Raw genomic sequence first — 25,770 nt, 5'->3', positions numbered from 1 at the left:
TCAAGATGCAGTAGAATAAATAAACCAAGACACGTTAAATGCTACTAGGAGCACTCCCGAATCATAATTTACAATGTATAAACTTTGGAAATCATGATTTGAGATTTACAATGTATATACATTCTAAATTATGATTCGGGAGTGCTCCTAGTAGCATTTAACGTGTCTTGGTTTATTTATTTCTACTTCATCTTGATTGTAAATTTAGTATAGGTTTGACTAAAATTACTTCAGTCAAAGGCCGAAAATGGAATTTATTTCGGGGTTTGACAAAGACTGTTAGTCAGACCTGAGGATTGACTAGTAAAACCTAGGAGTGCCGGAACTTCGGGGTTTGACTATAACACATATACAGGGTGGGGAATTATTGTGACAAAGTCCAATTACTCGTATGTCGTAAGAGATACGAAAAAAAGTTATTTAGGTAAAAGTTGGGGTACAGGTAGGACCATAACTTAAAAATATTTTCAAATATACAGGTTCACCGGTATTGACAAGGTGGCACAAACAGTGTTTTTTTAATGGAACATCCTGTATATTTTTACAGTTTTGGATTCTCCTCGATGCCTTCTTTCATAAAATATAAGGTTTTGTTATATTATACGAGGTAGTTTAAAGTGGATTTAGTCTACAGTGAATATTAAACAAAGTTCAAATTATTTATAGAAAAAAAAGTTATAGGTTATAAGTTATTAATTATATAAAAATTCATTTTTGTGGATTTTTTAAATAGATTGAAAAATAAGCATTCTTATTTCATTAAAAGGTCAATTAGTTATCTAATATAAATAAAATGGGAACCTTATAATACTAAACAAAAAGCAAATTGATATCTTGGCTTTTGACGATAAATCTCCGAAAAGCCTGGTAGTTATTGCTTGCAGTTATTAAGAAGCAATTTATTGTTCTGAAGCAAGAAATAATGAAGTTTAGACTTATTTACTGTTCTATATGGTATATATTCATGCAATGATAATAAATAGTTCAATCATTAATAACTACAATAAGTACTTTGACATACCTATGTATATCCTGAACTGTAAATAAAGTTTTGCCTTTCGGATTTATATAATACACAGACAGGTGAATTAAAGTATGGGCGTAGGCACAAAATTTTTGAGGAATATTTTGACACATTGTAAACAAGAAGCTATATCTCAATAAAAACTGGCTTATCGAAAAAATACTAAGAGACAAAAATTTTTTAAAAACAATGTGTTTAACTAATGATACCACAAATTTAATTGGACACAAACATTTGGGCATTACGGGGAACAAAACCCTCATACAATTTTTATGTAAACATATTAAAAAAGAAGCCGCATCTCGATAAAAATGGCTTATCGAAAAAAATAGTAAGGGAAAAAAGTTTTAAAAATATTGTGTTTAGCTAATGGTGCTACAATAATAATTTAATTGGAACGTACACAAAAGTTTAGAGGGGTTAAAGGGAACAAGACCCCAATAAAATTTTTATGGGGTGCACAAATTTCGCTGTTTTCTTTTAAGATGTTCTTGCCACAAGAATGCCATATGTCCATTTTTAATAAAACATATCTACACGGCGGTGCAAAAAAATCGATCAACTAAAAACTTGGTCATTTTTGATGTTTCGAAATTCCTAAACCTGTTGTCCGATTTAAGTGATTTTTTACCACGTTATAGCCTTATTCATTGACATTATCACTGTAACAATATTGTTGCTAGACAGTCAAACTGTCACTGTATACGGGGTGTACGAATCAAACTCTGCTTTTTTTTCTCAAAGTTCGCATCACCCTGTGGATTATTCTAGTATTTATAAAATACTGAAATTATAACCCAACTATAGCCTCAGGATTTCTTAACATTTTGTCTTTCGATTCATTCGCTTATGTTGGATAATAAAAAAGTTAGGTACTTTATCAACTGGCCATGTTTGTCATCAGTACAGGGTGTTTCTAAATAAGTGCGACAAACTTTAACGGGTTATTTTACATGAGAAAATAATGACAATTTGCTTTATAATCATATGTCCGCAAACGCTTCGTTTCCGAGATAAGGGATGTTCAATTTTTTGTTACAAACTGACGATCTATTTATTTCTTTAAAACCAGTTGAGATATGCAAATCAAATTTGGTGGGTTTTAAGATGTATTTATTGCACATTTTTTGACATACAATTAAGAATTTAATATTCACCATTGGCGCGCAAACGGGTATTATGACCGATAATATTACCCGTACGCACGCCAATGGTAAATATGCAATTTTTAATTGTATGTTAAAAAATGTGCAATACCTACGTCTTAACATCTTAAAATTTAACATCCCGTATCGGAAACGAAGCGTTTGCGGACATATAATAATTATATGCCTCAGGTTTTCTTAACATTTTGTCTTTCGATTTATTCGCTTATGTTGGATAATTAAAAAGTTAGGTACTTTAACAACTGGCCATGTTTGTCATCAGTACAGTGTGTTTTCTAAATAAGTGCGACAAACTTTAAGGGGTAATTTTACATGAGGAAATTATGACAATGTGCTTTATAATTATTATAAAGCAAATTGTCATAATTTTCTCATGTAAAATTACCCCTTAAAGTTTGTCGCACTTATTTAGAAAACACACTGTACTGATGACGAACATGGCCAGTTGTTAAAGTACCTAACTTTTTAATTATCCAACATAAGCGAATAAATCGAAAGACAAAATGTTAAGAAAACCTGAGGGTATCGTTGGGTTTTAATTTCAGAATTTTATAGATGATAGAATAATCCACAGGGTGATGCGAAATATGAGAAAAAAGCACAGTTTGATTCGTACACCCGGTCATACAATGACAGTTTGACTGTGTAGCAACAATATTATTACAGCGATATTGTCAATGAATAAGGCTATAACGTGGTAAAAAATTGCTTAAATTGGACAACAGTTTTAGGAAATTCGAAACATCAAAAATGACCAAATTTTTAGTGGATCGATTTTTTTGCAACGCAGTGTAATAGTTTTCGATATATTGAAAAAAATCGATTTTCATTTTGCAACTTTAAAGGTCTCTAACTTTTTTATGTGCACTTTTGAACTAAGCTAAGTTCAATCGAACTATTTTTGGTCCCAGAATATAATGTGATTTAATTTATGACCTGAGTTTTTGTTACACCCTGTATTATATGTTTCTGTTCGATTTTTGGTTGTGTCTATTGGTGAAGATTGCCGAAGAACAACTCCTAATCTATGATTAGCTATTCGTTTTTCATAATATATAGTTAGTAGTGGGTCTAGACTAGACTATGTAACAAAACATGTGAAATAACAAAGTTTTGTAACTTGTTACAGAATTTTAAATAAAAGTTTTAAAACACAGTGTTGTATAACATTTTTCTGGTTATATAGTACATATGTTTTATGTTATCCAACAGTTGTCGGTAAACATCAAAGAAAGTTATAAAACGTTGTTGTAAAACCGCATCGCCACTGATCTACACTTAAAAACATGTTATTGAAACATTTCTCTTTTGTCTCTGGGTGGCATATTACGCGAGCAGCAACCGTCGGAGTCATATCGCCTTGTTCGTTCTTGAGTGATTTTGCTAAATTTTTCTTTGCTCTATTATTCACGTGGGGTTATTTACGCGATGGAATGGTCAAAAGAACTGACTACTCGTTTAATTGAGCTATTTCGTGAGCAACGAGTATTATGGGATCCTACATTTATGGATTTTAAAAACAGAAATAAAAAACACGACGCATGGACTGAAATAGCCGCAGAAGTGAAAACAGATACAAGTGAAGTAGAAAAGAAAATGCGCATGCTGATTGGGCAATTTCAGCGAGAATTGAAGAAAGGTAAAAGTGGCGATGAAGTCGATGCTCATTATAAAACAAAGTGGCTGTTTTTTAATATGCTTTTCTTTTTAAAAGATAAAAATGAGGCACGTCATTCTACTGAATGTGGTCTCTCTCCCAAGCAATATGCTGAGCCACAGGACACTAGGAACATCAATGCGGCTGAGGTAAGCACACTTTAAATTACATACTAACTAATTTACATTTTGTAAATATCGAACAGCCCAGATAGCAGTTCTACCAATTTTTATTTTTTTTTGTTTTATGTTTCTTAGTGCCTTATTGCAAATATTTCTTTTCCCTCTCTTTCTCTTTGTTTTTGACGTTTTCTATGCCCTATTTTTATGGTAATTTTGGCTACCCTGTATAAATAATATAATTATTTATACAGGGTGGCCAAAAAAATAATTTTTGAATTAAATTAATAATTGACGCAAAAAGAAGAATATATGTAATTTAGTGCAGTCACTGAAGGTTTGCACCTCCGATTTCGTTGAACCTCCATCGATTTTCATGAAAATTGGTGAGTAATTAGAGGATACCCCAAGGAACAAAGTTGACATGATGCCAACTTGCGCTTTTACCCTGGATGTGGATGCCACCCCTTCTCGGGGGTGAAAATTATTTTATTAAAAATAATACCATAAGTCGATAGAGGGACAAATTATAAGCAAAATTTGTTATATTAAGTTATTAAAATAAATCAACACTTTTTGAGTTATTAAAGACCAAAGATTTTATTTTTTTCGTACAAAAATGCATGTTTTAAATCAGTTTTTCACGTATAAATCAAAAACTATAAGCTTTTACAAAAAGTTGTTATTACTGAAATTGAAGATGATAGAAAATTGAATAGATTCCTCACATAAAGAAGTAAACTAATGTTAGTTCAAAGTGAATTATTGGCAATTGAATGTGTATTTTTTTCGACGAGTACTCATATCTAAGTCTTCAAGCTTAAATAACGGGAAAACGATGCAATGTATAAAATATTCCTGATAACATTTGTCAAAGTACTTCGGAATACCTATCAAATGAGCTTCAGAACAAGGTAATAGCGTCAAAATTATGTAAGTTATAATGAAAATAAAGAACCGTTTCGAATTTTTTAGGAAAAAGTGAAAAATAAAACATACGCCATTTCCACAAAAATTAAAATTTGTAGTAATCCTTACAGGAACTTCTTTATATTATCATAAGTAATGTTTTCGATAATTTTGACCTATGTAGAATGCATATTTTTGAAAAAAAAGGTATAATTTTAAAAAATCATAAGTTTTAAAATTATTGTAATTCTCATATTCTTTTGATAATACTCCAAAAATACTCACTATACGTAAAAAATCATATATAACCAAATATTAGTTTTTTCTATAACAAATATTTTACCTGTTTTAGTATTTCTATAGGGTAAAAAATAACCGAGATAGAAACGTTTAAATCTTAAATTTTGCTGTGGAAACCATGCAACCGGGGCCATTTAACCTTTTATTTTTAAAAAAGTAAGCGCTTTAAAAGATTAGATTCAACGTGCTTAAATAGCACTTTGAAACAGTTTTTAGATGAACCTAAAATCGTAAACACGAACGGAGTGATTAAAAAAAACAATAACATTTTTTGAAAAAATTTTTTAAAATATAAATTTTGAAAAAATTTTGGAGCATAAATTTTAACGCTATCAACATGTTCGGGGGCCCATTTGATAGATTTTTTAAGTACTTTGACAAATGTTTAATAAGTTTATGTTAGAAAATGCATCAATGTCCCGTTATTTCAGCTTGAATACTTAGAGTTTTTACTCGCCGAAAAAAATATACATTCAATTACCTAAAGTCACTTTTAGTCAACATTAAAAGGTTTGTCTAGTAAGAGCTTTATTTAATTTTTTATTAGCTTCAATTTTGATAATAATAACTTTTTTGTAAAAACTTACACTTTTTGAGTTATTGATGAAAAATTGATTAAAAACATGCATTTTTCTCAAGAAAAATTAAAATCTTTGACCTTTAATTACTTAAAAAGTTTTGATTTATTTTAATAACTTTATATAACAAATTTTGCTTGAAATTTGTCCCTCTATCGAATTATGGGATTATTTTTAATAAAATAATTTTCACCTCCGAGGAGGTGCGGCATCCACCCCAGGGTAAAAGCGCAAGTTGGCACCATGTCACCTTTGTTCCTTAAAATATCCTCTAACCACTCACCAATTTTCATGCAAATCGATGGAGGTTCAACGAAATCGGAGGTAATAGCTCATATCCACCTTCAATGACTCCACTAATTTATTTAAATCAAAATACATTCTATTGCTGTCAGAAAATAGAAAAAAATGTTTATTTAGCAAATAAACATTGATTTTCGCTTAAATTAAATTAGTCAAGGAAATGAAACTGAAAAAATGGCAATACCTCGCAATTTTTTCATCCAGCATCGATTTGTACCAAATTTTGGGATTAGGCTTATTTCAACCTCTAGTTCATTTTCTATATTGATCCGTTGTACGCTTTTGGTTTATTAAGGGTGAAAACTACCCCTAATTGTAAAAAATTATAAAATATCATTTTAAACTTTAATATTGTCAACATTTGGTTCTTATTAGTTACATAATTATTGTTTTATGCTTTAAGATATAATATTATAATATTTCAACCCTTAAAACCACCCTTGTTGTAGCTATATATACAAAATTTACTTATCCTAAAAGAATAATTTCGGCTTGCATAGATTTACATAAAAATTTGGGATTAGGATCATCTGACCCTGTACTTCATATTCTATATCATGCTCAAGCGCGTTGATTATTTTTAGGGGTGTAAACTACCCCTTATTGTAAAAAATTATATAAAAAACATTGTAAACTTTAATATGGGTAAAATTTGGTTTTGATTGGTTAAATAGTGATTGTTTTATACTTTAGGACTTAGGATATAATATTTCAACCCGTAAAAACCACCCTTAATAACATTACAATTTTTATAAGTAGATAATTTAATAGATCTATACAGAAAAAAAGTAGAATTAAAGAATTACAAACACATTTATTTACACAAAAATACGAATTTACAAATACAAATACAAATGTCATTATCATCATCATCATCTTGGTGCTACAGCCCTTAGAGGGTCTCGACCTTCTCAAGCTTTCTACGCCATTCTGTTCTATCCCTTGCTTGCATTTTCCAGTTGCCGACTCCGATCTTTTCGGCATCTTGTGTTACCCCGTCCATCCACCTCATCTTTGGTCTACCCCGTCATCTCATTCCCACGGGTTGCGCTGTTAGAATCTTTTTTATCATGTTCTATTCAGGGGCCAGGGCTACATGTCCTGCCCACTGCAGGCGGTTTTGCTTAATTATAGTGATAATATCTTTTCCACCAAACGTTTGCTTGTAGATATTCTGCAGTTCAAAGTTATATCTACGCCTCCATATTCCGTTCTCACAGACCGCTCCGAATATCTTCCGTAGCACCTTTCTTTCAAAAATCGATAGAGCGGATTCATCTGCTTTAGTTAGCGTCCATGCCTCTGATCCATATGTGAGAACGGGGACTATCAATGTTCTATACAGCCTTATACGAGTTTTTTTGAGACAGACGTTTGTTAGCTAAGTACTTTGATAGATTATGATAACACCTGTTTGCAATTATTATTCGTGTTTTTATTTCCCCTGATGTGTTATTATTGGGGTTAACCGATGTCCCTAGATATATGAACTCTTTGACCGCTTCGAAGTTTTGCTCATTGATGATTAGATCTGCGTCAACATTTCCAGCTCTTGTGTTTGTGTTAGTCGCCATGAATTTGGTTTTATTTCGATTTATATGTAACCCTGTGCTATAATATACATTGAAAATGCTCTATAGGGGGACTATTCGAATTTTTCGAAAAAAAATCGTTTTACAAACATAGCTCCTTTATTTTTGGCGATAATAGGTATTTTTGAAAATGATTTTGTAGGACTATTGAAGAGTTATAAGACTATGTAAATTAAATTCCGTAAGATCTCTTATTTTTTAAGTAAGTGGGTTTAAAGGGCTCGAATAAGGGGGTGTTTGCTCGTAAGTAGAGGTTTTAAACAGCTATATCTCGGTAACTATTCACTGTAATGAAAATCTATGCACAAGGAAATTTTAGTTTTTAAAAAATCTACAATTTAGTAATATATCATTTATTTGTATCCCTACACCTCAGGGTAGAAGGGATAAATATCATTTCTTTGTATCTCCAGTATTTTCGGAGATATTTTGAAGAAAATTGTGAAAAATACAAAATTGCAAAAGATCTATTTTTCTTTAAACTTCAATTTTTCTAAAATTAGGCCTTTTAAATAGGTCAAACTTCTTGGGTGTATTGATAATACCAATATAAAAGGAATTACAGAAAGATAACGACCAATTTTTAATAAGGAGGGTAGTTAGGGGGTTGTTGTCAATGATTTTTTCGTAGAGAAAAGCAGGTAGGTACCGACCTTTTTTAATCATAAGTCGCTCGATTCTTATGCTAGAAACTTTTTATTATTATTTTTTGCAAGGTCTAATTGTATGATTGAAAAAAGATTATCTAAGTTTTTCTCGAAAAATGCAAAGTTTTCCCGTTATTTGGCTTTGAATATTTGAAATTATCCATTTGACGAAAAAAGCTAACCTTTAACATGCCGTATCTCGGATTTTTTCGTCGAAAAACTGCTATTTTCAACCGCGAATAACTCGAAAATTATCAGTTTTACGAAGAAAATATAAAAAACATTTTTTTCTTAGAATTACTTTTTACATCGATTAACATGGTTAAAATGTAATACAAAATTCCCACCCCCGAGGTGGGATGGCAACCACCCCCAAGATTTTAGCGTTCAGCGCCATGATATAGAAAATGATCCTTGCACTTTTCTCTACCTTCTGTGAAAATTTCAAGTAAATCCATGCTGGACGAAAAAATTGCGAGCCAAAATGCTTTATTTGCTGGACTAAATATTCAAAGTGTCAAGAGGTAGGTGGGAGGCTATTTGTGATTTAATTTCAGCGAAAAGAAATGTTTATTTGTGAACTGAACATTTTTTTCTATTTTCTGACAGCAGTATAATGTATTTTGAGTTAAATAAATTACATGCATTCTTCTTTTTGCTTCAATTAATTTAATTATAAAAATATTTTTTTGGTCAATCGAATAACTCACAAATTAAGGCACTTTATAGGGAATGCTTAAGAAATAAAAAAGTACCATCAAATATCATTTCATTACAATACTAAAATAAGTGTTCCATTTAAGAAAACTCAGAGTTTCGACCAACCCTGTATACTAAAATTAAACGTTTCGCTATAATAATAATATTTAACAATAGTAGACTATATTAAAAGGCTTTTGAACATAAATAGAAATTTTGATATCAAATTACTACAATAATTATACAGGGTGTGAATATTACTACGAAATTAACAAATAAACGTAGTTATCTTTTAAACAACCTCGTATAATATTACAAAACCCTATACTTTTCAAAGAAGACATCGAGGAGAATCTAAAAATGTAAAAATATACAGGGTGTTCCATTAAAAAAACATAAGTTTGTGTCACCCTGTCAATACGGGTGGCCCTGTATATTTGAAAATATTTTTAAGTGATAGTCCTATCTCTACCACAACTTTTACCTAAATTACTTTTTTTCGTATCTCTTACGACAAATGAGTTATTGGACTTTGTCATACTAATGCCCCACCCCCCACCCTGTACCTAAATGATTCATTTCATTTGTAATTTGGGTATTGATTAGGTACATTGCGTTTCTCACGTTTCTTATCTCTTTCAATGTTGTCGTTAATAGCATATCGTGCGAAATGTGTAGTATGCACATTCCATCAAAATCTGCATTCAAAACTAATAATAGGTAGGTATATATAGGTTTAGTTAATAAAAGCTACATTTACTTACGTGTTTAATTTTCTGATAGTTTTTTTCAGTTCCTGAAAAAAGTCAAATTCAGACTTGTCTGCTTTCGGCCGCCGACCACACATGTGGGTTAAACACTACATTAATGATACCAAATTTAAATTCATATTAACTCTTTTCGGCTTCTAACATGTCGTCCTGCCATGAGACCAGAGGCGGATTTGAAGATTTTCTGCCCCTGGGCTATCCACAATTTGCCGCCTCCCCCCCCCCCAATGTATATACTTCGGGAGTGCTCCTAGTAGCATTTAACGTGTCTTGGTTTGTTTATTTCTACTGCATCTTGATTGTAAATTTCGGAGTTTCGACATATAAGTAATAAGTAATTTTTTTCACATTATTTTCAACTTTTGGAATAATTTATTTTTTCTTTTTTTGCCAAAATTTGCCGTTCCCTGAATTCTGCCGCCCTGGACTACAGTCCATATATAAATCCAGCACTGCATGGAACTTATGCCGGTAGCATATTTACAGATGCTAGCGTGTGTAGACACCAGGGCGTTGAAACCAGTTAGGGTTTGGAAAAAGGAGTACATTTACAGATGTTAGCGTGTGTAGACACCAGGGTGTTTAAATCAGTTAGGGTTTGGAAAAACAGTACAGTTACAGGTGCTAGGGTGTTGACACGCGATTTGTTCATCGAAACGTTAATAACATTATTTTTTTAAATTTAATTGTGGCTAATTTCCCATCAAATATTTAATTATAAAAATTCCACAAGGAAATAACTTCAGAACAACAGTTAGGGTCTAGAAAAACAGGAAATTTACAAATACTAACAGATTTAGACACCAGAGTGTTGAAACCAGCTAGCTTTTTTAGTGGCTATACATGCATACTAGATGCTAAGGGCTATTGACATTAATTTTATACAATATGGTGCAAATGTCTGGAATACATTCATTATTTCGGAAGCCAGCGACTTTAAGGAAAAATCCTGAAACAAGTCGTAACTGATTTCAACACCCTGGTGTCAACACACGCTAGCATCTGTAAATCTACTGTTTTTTCCAAACCCTAACCGATTTCAACACCCTGGTGCCTATACACGCTAGCATCTGTAAATATGTATCCATTAGATCCATTAAATTATTATACTAGATTAGGTCCATTAAAATACTCTGTATTTTTGACATTTGTTGTCGGCACATATTTATCCCTTCTTATTGCTACAATCCAATTTTTTTCTCATCAGAATATCTTTGGAAAACCTGTGTCCTGATGTTCTCGATGAGCACAAAGGCACAGCACAACATTGAGGCATTTTATTTTCTCAAATTAAATTCACACAGCGAAACAAATATGCAATATGTACTTAGAAATAAATAAAACTGATGTTCTCGATGAGCACAAAGGCACAGCACAACATTGAGGAATTTTATTTTCTCAAATTAAATTCACACAGCGAAACAAATATGCAATATGTACTTAGAAATAAATGGATTTGAATAGTTAACGTAAGTTAACGTGACCACCAAGTACACAAGCGCCACCTACGTTCAGCTTTTCAGATTAGCTGCCATTGTGATTGACTACAGCCATTAATACAACGCTGTAAAATTTTTTGTAGTTAGAAAACATCCATAAACTACGTCGTAAAATTTTTGGAGTTTCTATCCCCCCTTTCGTCATAAAGCGTCATTTATAGTCGCCCCCTCTCATGCTGACGTCGCAACCGCAACTCAGGACTCCCCCTTTTACTATTTTTTAAAATTCCATGTTATTTCGAATTTCGAATGTTATTTCCATATACGAATGTATCCAAATCAGTAGTAATATATAGCTCATTAATATCCGCGAACTTTTTTCCCTCAATTCACTCCACTACTAATTAGCTACATTTGGTCAAACGACAACACATTTATCGGAGTTCCTATGCTTTCTTAACTGCATCATATAGATACTTATTTTGTTTTGATTCCAATGCCATTTTTTTTATGAATACAATGTACTAACTAAATAAAATAGAATATTACATTTCTATTCATTCTTTTAGAATAATTGTTTCACACAGAGTATTCAGTACAGACCAGGGCGCATCTGTAAAAATATTAGTACATTTGGACGTTGAGAGGTGACTCAAATTTTTTTGCAGAAATTGCTTGAAAATAAATCAAATAATAATATTTGAGTTATCCTCTCTCTCAACAAGGTCCGGAACATTGTTTAAATAATCAAAATGTCAAAAAATTAAGGAAAAATTCGATTTTTTTCTGTTTTTTGATTATAACTCTAAAAGTAATTATTTCCGAGAAAAGTTGTACTGACATAAAAGTTGCGTAATTAAATTTCCTACAATATAGAATTGGTTAAAAATTTAAAAAATAGTCACCCTTGTTGCAAAATAGCAATAATTGCGAAAAAAACCATACAAAAACAAGTATTCGCATTTTACGTTTTTAAACCATTTATGCTACACTTAGGACCTTCATATTTCACCCAGAAAAACTGTATGGTACAGTAAAATAATACTGTAAATTTTATTAAGATCGGTTCAATAGATTTTGCAAAATAAATTTTTGCAATCTAGCTTTCGCAAAAAAAATTCATTTTTTCAAAATGTTACAGGACTGAAAATAAAGCAGATATCAAGTTAAATTTTTTTTGCGTATAGAAGTGTACTGTACCTTTCATTTGCAATTTTGCAAAATTAAAATCGATTAACACCACGGCGTCAGGATTTTTTTTAATAAACATTAATTTTTGGTGCTACGCGCAGGACAGCGGATAGTTGGCTCTGATTGGGCATTCCAATGACCTTTGATAATGATTGATACATTTTAATTTTTATTACATTTCGATATAAATAAATAAATTTGTTTATTGCAAAATAAAAACATATACTCTATCCTTTGAAATACCACTTTTATTAGCAAAAACTTTCTTTGTTCATATATTTTAACTTAAAAAATAAAAGTTTATTATTTTTAAACATATGCAATTGTTTAAACAATATTTCACTAACAATAATAAAATTAGTTTGATTTTTGTGGAATTAAAATATTAAAATACAACAACATATAGAGTAAAAAAATAATATATTAAAAAAAGATTGGAAGAAATTTTGGTGGAAATCAACTTGTGTGAATCGAACACCGCTGTCATGCGCGTAGCACCAAAAATTAATGTTTATTTAAAAAATATCCTGACGCCGTCCTAATAAATCGATTTTAATTTTGCAAATAGCAAATGAAAGGTACAGTACACTTCTATAAGCAAAAAAAATTCAACTTGCTATCTGCTTTATTTTCAGTACTGTAACATTTTGAAAAAATGAATTTTTTTTGCGAAAGCTGGATTGCAAAATTTATTTTGCAAAATCTATTGAACCGATCTTAATAAAATTTACAGTATTGTTTTACTATATCATAAAGTTTTTCTGGGCGAAATATGAAGGTCCTAAGTGTAGCCTAAATGGTTGAAAAACGTAAAATGCGAATACTGGTTTTTGTATGTTTTTTTCGCAATTATCGTTATTTTGCAACTAGGATGACTATTTTTTTGAATTTTTAACCAATTCTATATTGTAGGAAATTTAATTACGCAACTTTTATGTTAGTACAACTTTTCTCGGAAATGAATACTTTTAAAGTTATAATGAAAAAACGAAGTAAAAAATCGAATTTTTCCTTAATTTTTTCATATTTTGATTATTTAAACAATGTTCCGGACCTTTTTGAGAGGAAGGATAACTCAAATATTATTATTTGATTTATTTTCAAGCAATTTCTGCAAAAAAATTTGAGTCACCTCTCAACGTCCATTTCAAAACAGATGCGCCCTGGACTATAAATAAATGAACTAACAGTTTAATGTTTATTGCTTCCAGACGTTGTTGGAACGAAATCAAAAGTATGCGATATAAGTAATACAATTTTTTTTTTTAATCTAAGATAGGGTATATTTATATTCGTGAACCTTTTGTTTTCATTTATTTTCAGTGTCATTTATACATATTCGCATATTATATAATATAATTAATATTATCTAGCTAGTAATGAAATTTTAGGTTTTTATATGATTAGGACCTATCTGATACTTTTAATAATGCTGTCTTCTGGTAGAAGCTAGTAAAAAATTATATTTATAGAGACAATAGCGACAAATTTAAATATACCATACGACGTCGGATGTGCACTCATGCTGCCCCCTGTCGTATACCGTCGTAACAAGCAAAGGCAACGCTCCCGCTTTTATACGATGCAGTTTATGGATGTTTTATAATAAATGGCTTTATATCCAGCAGGTGGTATTATACGTACTGTCGGATAAATAAAAGAATACCCATGAACGATCACATCAATCACTTATTTTGTATTTGCTATCTTTTTCTGTAACAAACGTTTGTTATTTATAGAAAAACAGCAAATACAAAATAATTGATTGATGTGATCGTTCATGGGCATTCTTTCATTTTTCCGACTGTATGTGCTTTTCGTCAATCGCTCTTCCGCATATCATTACTTGTCATCGATTTTTAAAGCCTAAAGCAATTTCTTTACATTCTTCTTTTGTGTCTGGCATCTAAAACATATAATTTGTTGTTTACAGGTACGATTAAAACAGCCTTTTGAGAATAATAAAAAAAGAAAAAATGAGTCTGAGTCAGATATGAGAGAATTTGTGAAAGCCTGCACTACAACACTGAATACGCCGGAAAAAGAATATGATGAGTTCGACAATATTTGCATGGCCTTTGCGGCAAAAATGAGAAAAATGGACCCTATTCAACAAATTTGGACTGAATCGCTTATGCACAAAATCGTAACCTACGGTTTATTAGGCAAATTAAATGATAATATGGATATTGTAGACACGGGTTATAATAGTTAAATACTGTTGGAACACCTTTAACGTCTCCTGTAAGTGTCATATCTTCTGCACATTCAGGGGTCACAAATGGACTGTGAGAGTCGTGACTTCAAATCAGTGTTGACTACTCTGGAAAGGTTTTAAAACAAAACAAAGATCTGTCAAAAATTCACACGTGGTGTTTGCCAATGTTTATTTTCGTTTTTATAATTGGAATATATTGCTTGTAGGATATTTAATTTTTACAAAATGGTAATGTGTTGGGTACCCGATTGTAATCAATGTTCATAGTATATTTCCTACCATATTTCCAAATAGCATTGGTTAAAAACCTGAATAAACGCAGTAAGTACTATGTAGTGTGTAAATCCTTGATTTTGTGTAGGGACAATTGTAAAATTAAAAGCAATATGATTGACATGACAAACAAGGATTGTGTCTTTATAAAAAATGTGCAGATGATTTTTAAAACAAAATTAAATTAAAAATGATTACACAAACCACGTGTATAATCAATTGACAGACGTCAAACGTTTGCTTTCTTTGGAAACCTTTTTGACGTTTTGACGTCACACTATTACGGTCCATTATTATAACAATATCCAAAATAATATTAATTAAATTAAAAATCATATAGTAATATGAATTACGGGAGATAAATTATTATGTCATACCGGTTTAATATTGTGTATTTATTACTTAGTTACGAACTACATAATGGTATCTTTATGCCCGCGCCGGCATAATGTTATACCTAATGCCCGTGCGGGCATAGAAATTATTACAATAGGGAACAACAAAAATAAAACATTTACGCATTCAGTATTATTTTCAGCAATCTATTGTTGAAATCTAGCGTATTCCTTGTCGTTCGTTTCTTTGGATTTTTCGGTAACAGAATCTGAGTCGCTTTTTGGCTTTTTTTACTATTCCTTCAGAAATATTGAATTTCTTCTGCATTCTGACTTTTTTTTTTGACAATGTTCGATAGAAAAACTTTGTTTACGTTAATAACAAATTGTTAACCAACATCACTTTCCTAGCAACGGTACTAAAAACCTGCTGCGATACAATATTACTTCTAATTAATACAGAATAAAATTAAAACTTTAATTGATGCAATGAACCGGTATGCCATAAAATTTTGTATGCACTACGTGCATTATTATATGTTTATACCCTCGGGCGACATAGAGGCCCTCGAGTTTATAAGCTGGTCGCCCTTAGGGCATAAACATCTATATTTAATGCCCTTGATACATAAATAACTATAATGTTTGTTATATTATTTGTCCTACTTCCTGACATTAAACTATCTTAAATTAAATTAGTATTTTTTTTACCTTCATAAAAGATTTAAAAGCTCTACCATATTGCTTGCCATGTTTCTGGTATACTAGTAAGAGTTTGAACGGCAATGCTGTAGAAAATTTTAGATCTGCATCTTGAGTTGCGATTATTCTTTCTTCTACAGGAATGGACTCATGCATTATTGTGTCTTGTTTCGTTATTATATGGTGAAACCAGGCCTAATATATTAGAAAAATAAAAAAATATGAAAAAATTTTTTTTAACAAATGCTTTTCTTTAGTTACGAGTGACTAAAATTAAAAATATTATAAAAAATCAACTAAAAAGCAAAAAATAAAAAAAAAATTGAAAAAATCTAATACATCCGTCAAAGAAAAGCGTGGCGCGTGTTCATCGAATAAACGGTTTTCGCCCCACGCTTTTCTTTAACAAATGTGTTAGATCTTTTCAATTTTTTTTTATTTTTTGCTTTTTAGTTGATTTTTTATAATATTTTTAATTTTAGTCACTCGTAACTAAAGAAAAGCGTTTCTTAAAAAAATTTTTTCATATTTTTTTATTTTTAACTTTTTAGTCTTACACTTTTCACACATTAAAATATATCGTCATGTTTATTAAAATATGTACAGTGCTAGTCAAAAGTCCGTACCCTCCCTCTTATCTTTTGAACGGTTTTACCTATAATAGTGAAATTTGGATGGAGGAAATTAACTGACGTAAGCTTCTTAACTAGTTATGACAGGTGACGTAATAGTGACAGATGACGTTACAGAGCCACTGTGACCGATAATTTTAAATGGGACCTTATGGCAAGTGATACCTCGTTTGAAAGGTATTCAAAATACCTACTCAGCCATACTAATTTTTTTGTGTTTTAGTTGATTTTGATTTTGGTGAATAAATTAAATAAATATAATATTGTAGCTTCGCATTTAATTAATAAAAATTCAAATGTACGCCTATGGTTTTTTTGTCAAAAAAGTTGACGTTTTTCGATTCTCTAGTAGTTTTTACGTCAACGTCAACCTTTTTGACAAGTAATCATAGGCGGAATTTTGAATTTTGAAATAATTAAATGAAACTACAATTTTATATTTATTTCATTAATTCGTCAAAATTAGCTTAAACTTAAACAATATTAGTATGACTGAATAGGTATTTTCAATACCTTTCAAACGAGGTGTCACTTGCCATAAGGTCCCATTTAAAATTATCTGTCACAGTGGCCCTGTAAAGTCATCTGTCACTATTACGTCACCTGTCATGACTAGTTAAGAAGCTTACGTCCGTTTATTTCCTATCTCCAAATTTCACTATTATAGGTATAACCGTTCAAAAGATACGAGGGGGGGTACGGACTTTTGACTAGCACTGTATATAACATATTATGATGTACTAATATGAAAAGTAGTCGGAATCAGCAAAAAATTTGAAACTTTATTGTTTATTAATGAAGCATAAGGTAAACAATTAACATAAAAAGTGAAATTATTTATTGTTCATATCATTAGCTATACAATTCGTAAAATTTTCAAGTTTTTACATCGTAAAAAACAAGAGAATTTAAGCGTTTTCCATTAAAATAATTTTTTTTTATTTAAACAGTTAATAAACATGAAAAAATTTTTATTGACTATTCGTGTATTGTTCCTGCGAATGCATATGTCTGCAAATTTTCATTCATTTGTATTGAAGAAAAGGCAGTCAAATTAACGTCTAAAAGTTTGACGCAAACTATTGAACTAAATAAAAGCGTTTAAAAAGCGTTTAATAAACACTGTTTTCTTGTAAACTAATATACCTACATATCTGCTAAACTGGAACTTATCAAGACAGGTTAAAAACTTGCCCAATAATTCTTCAAAATTTAGAGCAGACATTTTCAAATAATTTTCAAACTCATCAAGCTTAATCATCAGTAAAGACTGGATTATATGAAAAATGCATATGCATATATATGCTGCATATTTCTCATGTTTTTCATAAATGCATATGCCTTGCATATTTGGAGATTTAAGAGCATATAAATGCATATTTTGATGGGAATTTACTCTACCCCATTTAAAAATAAGGTATATATTAGTAACATCAACATCCATTAAAATAAAATGTGAAAGTAAATATTTTGCTGTTAAGCTCCTTTGTTGTTGTACCCATAAACATAATGGGCGTTATTTATAGCTGCAGGTATCATTATCCGGATATTTAAGATTTATAGACTTCTCAGAATTTACAAATTACCTAAGTAAATACCGATTATATTTTGAATAACATTACAAATATTACCTGTACTTTCTGCTGGTGTCGGCCAACTATGAATTATTCTGGGAAAACCAACCAAAACGAAATTTTAAGGCAGCGTTGCCAATTTAGCTTATTTTATGCTAGATTTGGCATATTTTTGTGTTGTTTAGCTTATTTATTTCTTGTTTAGCATATAGCATATTTTCTAGCATATTAAATAATATAAAAATTATTTAGTAAAAATCGAAAATCTTCTAATTCAGAACAAATTTTTATGTTGGCCTTACAATTACTAAAACAACTTAGGAACTCTCTCACAGGAACTTGAAACTGATATCAGTGAGTCAAATCTGATTCCTAACAAAAAATGTTTAACCATTCACACATACACACCTACATCAGCAAATCCCTTCGCCTTCAATAATGTTTATATTAGTACTTATGTCTGTGGACCATGAGATTACTATTAACTACAGGATCATGTTTCAGCATTTTTTAAAACAAATAATTTATCTGTACTGGGTTATGCTTGCTATAGGGATTTTTTATTAGTTGATAATGGAATACCTACTGTTGAACTGATCATTCCATCATTCTTGTGAGGTTTGGCAAATACTATATTGGTCGAGTTGGCAACACTGTTTTAAGGGTAGGATAGATTATTTTATTTTATGAATGGTTAGTCTTAAATCAATCGCCGATTATTCAACTTTTGTGATTGCAAGTTATTGACTATACTGTGTAAAAAAATCATTTTATTATTATTGTGAAAATGCCTAAAGTAGCAAGGGAAAAATCAAGTCTTCTCAGAAGTTGGATTGGAAGTAACAATCATCTAAAAGTTATCGACAGTGAAAGTATGTTTTGCACCATTTGTGATAAAAAGGTAAGTTCTCCACTTCAATAGATTTTTAAACTTATCAAACTTCTTTGCACATCTATGTGTCTGTCTATTCTAAAATGACAAACCGTCCCATTTCTTCAAAAACTGTTTTTTAAAGTTCGCAACGGTTTGGCTTATACAGAGCGAGGTGTTGAGAGTGGCCCACCCTGTATACTACGGTACACTGACTGTACTTTATTGTTTGACGATTTCAATTTCACTTTGAGAAATAAAAAAAAATTGGGGGAGGTTTAAAAAGTTTGATCATTTTAATGTAGGTATCTATTTACGAAAACATCTAAAACATCATTATCATTATATTCCAGATTCCATGTCAAAAGAAATTCCAAGTAGTTCAACACATAAAAACTTCACTTCACCAAACTAAGCTATCAAAAAATGATAATAAACCTCGCCAGCAGATTCTACAGAACAGTTTGCAGATTCAGAATACGTCAGTTGGGCAAGAAACCTTTGCAAAGGATTTATGCCATTTTTTTTTGAACTGCAATATCCCTCTGCACAAGTTAGAACATAAATCGTGTCAAAACTTTTTAAAAACTTATTGCAAGATTAAAGATAAACCAGCTCAAATACCAAGTTCTTCAACTCTTCGGAAAAAATATGTCAGTGCATGTTACAAAGATGTGATGACGAGTATTAAAAATCAGTTAAAAGCCGATTATCTTTGGATTTCCGTCGACGAAACAACGGATACAAAGGGTCGACAAATTGCGAATCTAATTGTTGGAGTTCTTAACGACTCTGGCGATTTTAAAAACTCATACTTAATTAGTGTAAAATGTTTGGAAAAAACAAACTATGCTACAATAGCTAGATTTGTTAACGAATCCCTAACAAATTTTTTTTTACCTGATCAAGTACCATTTGAAAAAATATTATTAATGCTTAGTGATGCCGCCTCATATATGATGAAAGCTGCATCCAATCTTAAAATCTTTTTCCCTAATTTAATTCACTGTACATGTTTGGCGCACGGCCTAAACAGAGTTGCAGAGAAAGTTAGAATTGAATTTCCCAATGTAAACACCTTAATAAATAATGTAAAAAAAGTATTTCTGAAAGCACCACTACGTGTACAGGTATATAGGGAGATGCTTCCCGATATTCCTTTACCACCAGAACCAGTATTAACCAGATGGGGAACTTGGCTTAAAAGTGCTATATTTTTATCTGAACACTACGACGACATCAAAAGCGTTATTTCAAGTTTTGATCCGACTTGTACCGCTATTGATAACTGTCAAAATATTTTTAAAGAAAAGTCTATTAAAAATCAATTGTTGTATATAAAATCGAATTTCGATATCATTGAAAGTTCAATTACAAAATTAGAGGCTCAAAATTTATGTCTTCACAATAGTATGTCTATTGTTGATTCGGTTAAACAGAAAATAACAAATCTGAATGGGGAAATTGGAGTAAAAATTAAAGATAAACTTGATGACGTTTTAAACAAAAATGAGGGTTTCACTTTATTGCGTTCAATAAATAATATAATCAATTTTGGAAACTTCGATGAAAATATTAATATGGATCCGTCTCTAATAGCAAAGTTTAAATATGCCCCAATTACATCTTGTGACGTTGAGAGATCTTTTTCTGCCTATAAACAAATATTAACAGATAGAAGACATAATATTAGTTTAGAAAATATGAATCAATATATGATTATTTATTGTAACAATAAAAATATGTAAATTTGTTTTATTGTACTCTTTTTATAATATTAGTTTAGAAAATATGAATCAATATTGTAACAATAAAAATATGTACATTTATTTTATTGTACTCTTATTTATCTTGTGGTCAAAATAAAATATTTTGCCGTTTTATTTGTCACAAAACCTGAAGTTAAAAAAATATATTAAGAAATAATAATACAATTTGGTTTAAATTCAAACCTATTTATTTATTTTTATTATTTTTTATTTATTTATGTATTTAACGTAAACCATAAAATTATTCATATAAAAATAAGTGCATATATAAATGCATATTTGCATGTTAATTGTGCATATTCAGCTTGTTTTAAAATGCATATTGCATGCATATTTTAGACATTTTTTAGTGCATATTTTCCAGTCTCTAATCATCAGTCTTAATTCACGGAGTAAAGATATGCGTCCATATTTTTCTCTCTGCTTCATCCAATTTTTAATCAATTTTGATCGATTTACTTGGCCTTTTTTATTTAGCAATTCCACCATACACAACCCGGAAAGTCCTACTTTTTTCTTTTTGTTAGTTTTAGACATTTTATTCTGAACGTGACAAAATACCTCTAGATATTTTATATACGAATAAAACATCCAACGTCTATTCAAGTCCCCACAATATATGACGGAACTGCCCTAACCATAAGAGAATAATAATTGTCCCTTCGCATATCAGTGATGTCTGTGGTGATGTAATAAAAAGGAAAGACGGAATATTTACGTTTGTCTGCAAAAAAATATCCGATCTGCCGCAGACCAAATCGGAGGGAGCGGAATGACATATGATCGTAGGGATAGATATCGTTCAGAATTCCTGTCCGTGTGTGCCCAGCTAATAAAAAAATAGTTCTTGTAACCATCTTAGATCTGTTGGTCATCGCTCTTTCAGTCATCTACTCAAATGAAGTGTTATTCAAGAAATGGATGGAGCAGAATATTATTGTCATTTTTTTGTTCGTCATGATGTTTGACACTTCTCTTCGTTGTGACGTCCTATAAGGTAGAATATGTTCGTGCAGTATTTTGTTAGACAAGGCGAAAACGGCGGGTTCGAAGGGAAAAATATTCCCATGAGATTTTTTTGCATAATCACATTCGTGAGACATCCCAGAATAAGGTTCAAGAAGTCGCCCATGTGAAAAGTGGGCCAATTTTTTTTTAACAATTTTTTTTAATCAAATTGCAAGAATCAATATTTTTGGCCTGAACAATTTTTTCTTTAATTTTTTGGACCATTCTGGACAAAAAATGTCTCTTATAATTTTTCTCTAAAGTTGATCGTTTTCGACTTATAAGCAATTTAAAATTGAAAAAAACGAAAAATGGCGATTTTCAAGGCTTAATAACTCGGTTAAAAGTTATTATTATGAAAGTCAATATATGACTAAATCAAAGTTTAAAGCCCCCCCTACAAGATCCTGAAGAAATTTTTGTCATTATTTTATAACTAAGCTGTTATTTTTAAGTAAAAATAATAAGCGCCATGCACGTGTGCGGAGCTGTAAATGCTGAGTGCGAGTGAGAAGCCATTCCAACAGTCCAATTGTGCATCTTACTCGCACTCACATTTACAGCAGCGTCAATACGATCTAACCACTCATTGTTATTAATTAAAGATAACAGCTTAGTAGTAAATTAATGACACATATTTCTTCAGGATCATGTAGCGGCGACTTTAAACTTTGATTTAGTCACTTTCTGACTTTCAAAATAATAATTTTTGACCGAGTTATTAAGTCTTAAAAATGGCCATTTTCGCGTTTTTCAAATTTTAACTTGCTTATAACTCGAAAAAGATCAATTTTAGAGAAAAATTATGAGACCTTTTTTGTTCAGAATGGTCCAAAAAACCTAAGAAAAATTAATCTGGGCCAAAAATATTGATTTTTGCAATTTGATTAAAAAAAAATTGCTAAAAAAAAATTGGCCCACTTTTCTCGTGGGCGACTTCTTGAACCTTATTCTGGGATGTCTCGCGAATGTGATTATGCAAAAATATCTCATGGGAATATTTTTCTCAACCAACCCGCCGTTTTCGCCTTGTCTATGTCCCAACATACTAGCTTCTATCTCGAGCTCCGCTCGAAATTTCGAGCCGAGCTCAATCTTGTCAAAAGCTCGGCTCGGCTTGAGAAGCCTGAAAAGCTCGGCTTCAAAAGAATAGACTGGCATCTATACAGTCGGAAAAATGAAAGAATACCCATGAACGAACATATAAAACACGCTGTATTTTCCTGTCACCGTGTCACAAAGAAAATTGTCTAGTGCAAGTACATGTAATAGCTATTTGTATAACAAGGGAGGAAAGTGCTACTTTTCCTCCCGAGAATGAAGTTTACTGCCCGACGCGTAGCGGAGGGCAGTAATCATTCAAGGGAGGAAAAGGCACTTTACTCCCATGTTATACATATGGTTTTTCCACCTTCCTCAAATAACAAGTCATTTTTTTATTTTTACTTAATTTATTTATGTAACTAACCAACAAAATTTATTAGAACTAAAACTAGCAAGTAGGTACAATATAACTGTCAACTGTCAAATATAAGTCAAATTATTAATGTAAACATTGTTAAATCAAAATAACAATTTACTGTTTTTTACCATTCTGCAAAATAATTCTGTTTTATAAATAAACGTTAAATGTATAGATACTTACGTAATAGAAAATAGATATTGTACAGGGCGTCAATAAGTTATATTTCATGAATGACGTCACTTTTACTTTTCCTCCCTAGGGAGGAAAAATATTTTCCTCCCTAGGGAGGAAAAGTACAACTTTGCTCCCTACAATCAGGTCCGGAAAAGTATACTTTCGGTAGAGGTAGGTGGAAATAATAATTATTACAGACATGTACTTGCGCTGGCCAATTTCTTGTGTGACACGGTGACAGGAAAATACAGCGTGTTTTATAATATGTTCGTTCATGGGTATTCTTTCATTTTTCCTACTGTGGATAATGACAATATTATATCTCTATTGAATTTTATGGTATAAATTCAAATTTCAATTGCGTAAACCCAAATTGGATTGATGATATTATTGCACAAAAAGAGTTGGTTCTAGGATAGCTTGAATGGTGCTCCTATAGTATGCGGTCTACCTTCGCGTTTATAAATGAATAAATAAGAAGAATTATTATTTTAGTTTTACAAATAATCCTTTGTTATATCTATATTTACTATTTTAGTTGGGAATAAGCCAATTTTGTGGCTTATTACAATTAAAATAATAAATTGATATGACAAAGTATTCGTTTGTAGAATTAAAATGGTAATTCTTCTGATTTGTGCGTTTTAGTCACTTTGTAAAGATTTTCATTATAGTGTGCAAAACCTTCTGAGAAAAGATTATGTTACAAATGTAGGTCTAGGTATACAGTGCCAGTAGTATACAGAATTTGTTTTATTTTGCAAATTGATACTTATTATGCACACTATATTTATAGTCTAAGATCCGAATATAGGCCGATCTGTACCCATCTGCTTGCCGGATGAAACATTTTTTTATTAAATTTCATACATAGACAAATATTTCTAGCATGGGTTGCCTATCAAAATCGTGTCATAGCTATCCTTAAGGGGGGGCGTAGGGGTTGAAATCAATATTTCAAGGACATTTTTCGAGTATGGTAGAAATATTTTATTTTTAAATTAAATAGGCATATATTGTGGTACATTCCATGTCAAATCACTCAGGCAAGAAAATTTGGATTTCCGATTTGTCTGAAAATTGGTATATAGCTTCTGCGGGACGTAAAATAAGATATTTAAGGTCAAAAAATCTTCTTCTTTTTTTCTCAAAATGTTATTTTATGCGATTTTACAGTGATTTGGTGTTTATTTAAACAAATTTGCATTATCTGTCGTAAAGTATCAATGAAAAAGATAATATTTTAATAGCAAGGACTAAAAAATGTCATTATATGGCATTATAACAAGTTATTTTGAATTAAAACAAGTTCTTGATCAAATTTTATAGTGTAAAAAACGTTAAAATACCGTTTTTTAGATTTTCCTCCATTCCCAAAATACGTCATCATCGATTTGCCTGAAAATTTGTCCACAGATAGCCAAAAGATAGGAATTTACGTGGTTAGAAGGATTTGAATTATATTACAAACCAAAAAAGTTACAAGTAGTAATATCAGACTCAAAAGTATATATTAGTCCAGTCGGGATAGCATTTTACCTTGAATGCCGAGCTGCCCAAAATTTTATTTTTCTGATCTTTAGGGGAGTCAGTAGTAGCCTAAATTTAAAATCACGAATGAATTCCTCCGTTACGTTAGCCGCCATCTTGATTTTAAAGGAGAACCTGTTTTGCTCAATATCTCCGCCATTTTTGAGTTTTCGACAAAAATGGTAGGAGCTGAAATTGTTCCAAATAAATTGTGTTTACAATTATTACAATTTCTTTTTAACAATTTTTGTCGTGAGGTCGATATTTTTGAGTTAATTGTACTTACAGTAGACGCCTATATTTTTGACTATAATATTGCATGTAACTTTTTAGGTATTGTAATATAATTCAAATCCTAGTCCTATGTTTTGTCTATCTGTGGGCAAATTTTTAGCCAAATCGATGATGACGTATTTTGGGAATGGAGAAAAATGTAAAAAACGGTATTCTAACGTTTTCTACGCCATAAAATTTGATCAAAAGCTTGTTTTGAATCAAAGTAACTTGTTATAATGCCATATAATGACATTTTTGAGTCCTTTCTATTAAAATATTACGTTTTTCATTGATACTTTACGACAGAAAATGCAAATTTGTTTAAATAAACACCAAATCACTGTAAAATCGCATAAAATAAAATTTTGAGAAAAAAAGAAGAAGAAGATTTTTTGACCTTAAATATCTTATTTTTACGTCCCGCAGAAGCTATATACCAATTTTCAGACAAATCGGTGGTCCAAAATTTTTTTTGCTCCAAAATTGAGTGATGGAATGACCCAGTACAATTCGTAGATTTTTCAAGAAAAAAGAATGTGTGTGTACTTT

The 25,770-nt window shown here is 30.9% G+C and overlaps 1 protein-coding gene across 1 annotated transcript; it reads left to right on the top strand.

The window, feature by feature from the left end:
- The first annotated feature begins 3,519 nt into the window (after positions 1-3,519).
- LOC114332164 (uncharacterized) lies at positions 3,520-15,888 on the top strand. The gene is made up of 2 exons (XM_050646882.1): positions 3,520-3,996; positions 14,328-15,888. Exons 1-2 carry the CDS (start codon positions 3,619-3,621, stop codon positions 14,607-14,609), a joined length of 660 nt encoding a protein of 219 aa, XP_050502839.1. The 5' UTR covers positions 3,520-3,618; the 3' UTR covers positions 14,610-15,888.
- Positions 15,889-25,770: the final 9,882 nt, after the last annotated feature.

Source organism: Diabrotica virgifera, chromosome 1 (assembly GCF_917563875.1).
Source record: "Diabrotica virgifera virgifera chromosome 1, PGI_DIABVI_V3a".
In the NCBI taxonomy this organism is placed as follows: Eukaryota; Metazoa; Arthropoda; class Insecta; order Coleoptera; family Chrysomelidae; genus Diabrotica; species Diabrotica virgifera.
Note: the sequence above shows the minus strand (reverse complement) of the source record. Positions and strands in the feature narration are given on the sequence as shown.

What these genes read in the sequence shown, in the direction of transcription:
- LOC114332164 (XM_050646882.1), top strand. Translation starts at nt 3,619, where the DNA reads ATGGAATGGTCAAAAGAACTGACTACTCGTTTAATTGAGCTATTTCGT. An exon ending in GGAACATCAATGCGGCTGAG is followed by an intron (nt 3,997 to 14,327) that starts GTAAGCACACTT and finishes TGTTGTTTACAG; the next exon opens with GTACGATTAAAACAGCCTTT.